The sequence below is a fragment of the Otolemur garnettii genome, unplaced genomic scaffold, assembly GCF_000181295.1.
Source record: "Otolemur garnettii isolate 467f Iridium unplaced genomic scaffold, OtoGar3 scaffold00127, whole genome shotgun sequence".
Lineage (NCBI taxonomy): Eukaryota > Metazoa > Chordata > Mammalia > Primates > Galagidae > Otolemur > Otolemur garnettii.
In genome coordinates, this window is record NW_003852522.1 from 3,037,296 (window position 1) to 3,039,342 (window position 2,047).

The window sequence follows — 2,047 nt, forward strand, 5'->3', positions numbered from 1 at the left end:
AATCTCAAAAAAAAAAAAAAAAAAAAAAAGAAAGCCGCTCATGCGTCCACCACTCACGCTGGGGAGGAGTCAGGGCTGGTGCTGGGCTCACCTCGTCCTGCTCCTCATGCTCCAGGATGGCCTGTAGGAAGGCGCGGCGCTCATGGCTAGAGGACTTCTGGTCAAACATGCCAGCCTGGATCACCTTCTGGTCCACGTTGAGCTTATACTTGGCCGCGGCCAGGATCTTCTCCTCCACGCTGTTGACTGTGCAGAGGCGGAGCACACGTACCTCATTCTGCTGGCCGATGCGGTGGGCTCGGTCCTGGGCTTGCAGGTCCTATGGGGAGAGGGGGCCCGTCACTCCAAAGCAAGCCTGGGAGACCCTTAAGGGGGAAGGCAGACTTCTGACTCTGGCAGGAAAGGTGGGGCCTTTTGAAGTGTAGGTCAACCAAGGCCTGGAGATTCTGCCCAATGTTACCTGCTGCTGTACAGGCCAAAAGCTCAGGAACACAACTTACAAGGAGCCTGGCCTGCCACATGCCCCTGGGGGAGGCCTTCATTGCATTCCTTCAGAAGCAGCACTTTCTACCTCTTGGGATCTGACAGATGTTTGGGAAGAAAGTACCAAATCCCCAGGGATTTATAGTCCAAGGCAGCTACACAATCCTCTGCACAGCCACACCTGGCTGAGCACCACCTACAACACAGTGCCAAAGCCTGGCATCACCATGATCATGGCTGTTAGCTGCAGGCGGTGCTGTTTCCTCACTGTGCACCCAGGCTCCAGCCTCACCTCTTTGAGACTCAGAAGTCACTCTCCTGATATGGCCTCTCTTGTGGATATTGTGCTTATTACATGGGTGAAACAAAGGTTTGTGCAGTCAGCTCCTAACAGAGTGGGAGCTTTGGCTACGCTGCAAGTGCTTTCAATCATTATCCCTAATGCAGAACTAGGAGACTCCCAGGAAGTCCAGTCTCTGGGCCAGGAGCTGCAGGGCATGCTGGCATCAGTGAAGAGCTTAAACTCAAGATTGGCACCCAGTGGGGAAAACAGGCCACACCTGATAAGGTGTAGTAGGGGTACCCTGTGTCCACCACTCAGACCCCACTGCGAGTACACTTCCTGGTAAAAAAAAGCATTCAATGACATCCCTTTGGCCCTGCAGTGTGTTAGAAAACAGGGTCCACAGGGCCTTGCCCAAAGACTAGGGAGGCACACTTGGGCTACCTGTCAAGAAACTGGCCCACTGTCAGCATTGGGATTGGGGTTGGGGTCTGGGTCTTGGCAGGAACTACATTCCAAACTAACCACCGGGACACTAGTGACCACCAGGCCATTCACCCATTAAGACAGGATACGATCGAGAGGTAATCAATGAATGCGTGTTCCTTATCTGCCGGCAAGAGTATGTTCAGAACCCATCAGTGGGAATGAAACCATTTGGCAAAAGCAACCAAAATGAGAGGGAGACACTCCCCTGGGTTTGTTGTCCTGGCACAAGTGCTCTGAGAAAGGGACAACAGGAGCCCAAGGAGCTGGGGATAATCTGACAAACAAAAAGGCCAGATGTCTGCCAACTGGGGCTTGAGTAGGGACATCCCAGGGCTGCCATCTGCCAGGATAGCTGGCAGCTGATTAGACAGCTGGACAGCTTCACACACATACTCTAAGGGAGAAATGGTCAATAGGACTGCAAAAAGGAAGAGGCATATGCTAGGCCACATGGCATCTGTGTCAAACTTGGCAGGCACATACCCTGCAGACGGACAACAGCAGGCAGAGGCTCAGAAGACACTGGGGTTGGAACAAAAGGGAAAAGGAGACTCTTGACTTTGTGTCATTCTTATTTGCATTTAAGAAACAACAAAATGTATTACTTTCATGATGAAACATAGGGACAAATTTTACTCATTTTAAAACTGTTCTATCGGCTCAGCGCCTGTGGCTCAAGCGGCTAAGGCGCCAGCCACATACACCTAAGGTGGCCGGTTCGAATCCCCAACCCGGCCCGCCAAAACAACAATGGTGGCTGCAACCAAAAAATGGCCAGGCGTTGTGGCGGGC

At 52.3% G+C, this 2,047-nt stretch overlaps 1 protein-coding gene across 1 annotated transcript in view; it reads right to left on the bottom strand.

Annotated features, from left to right (window-relative positions):
• Positions 1 to 2,047, bottom strand: part of SMARCA4 (SWI/SNF related, matrix associated, actin dependent regulator of chromatin, subfamily a, member 4) — a 126,870-nt gene that overhangs the window by 36,129 nt on the left and 88,694 nt on the right. The window contains exon 26 of the mRNA XM_012810135.2: positions 92 to 319. Coding sequence (XP_012665589.1) covers positions 92 to 319 — 228 coding nt within the window. The remainder of the gene's footprint in view (positions 1 to 91; positions 320 to 2,047) is intronic.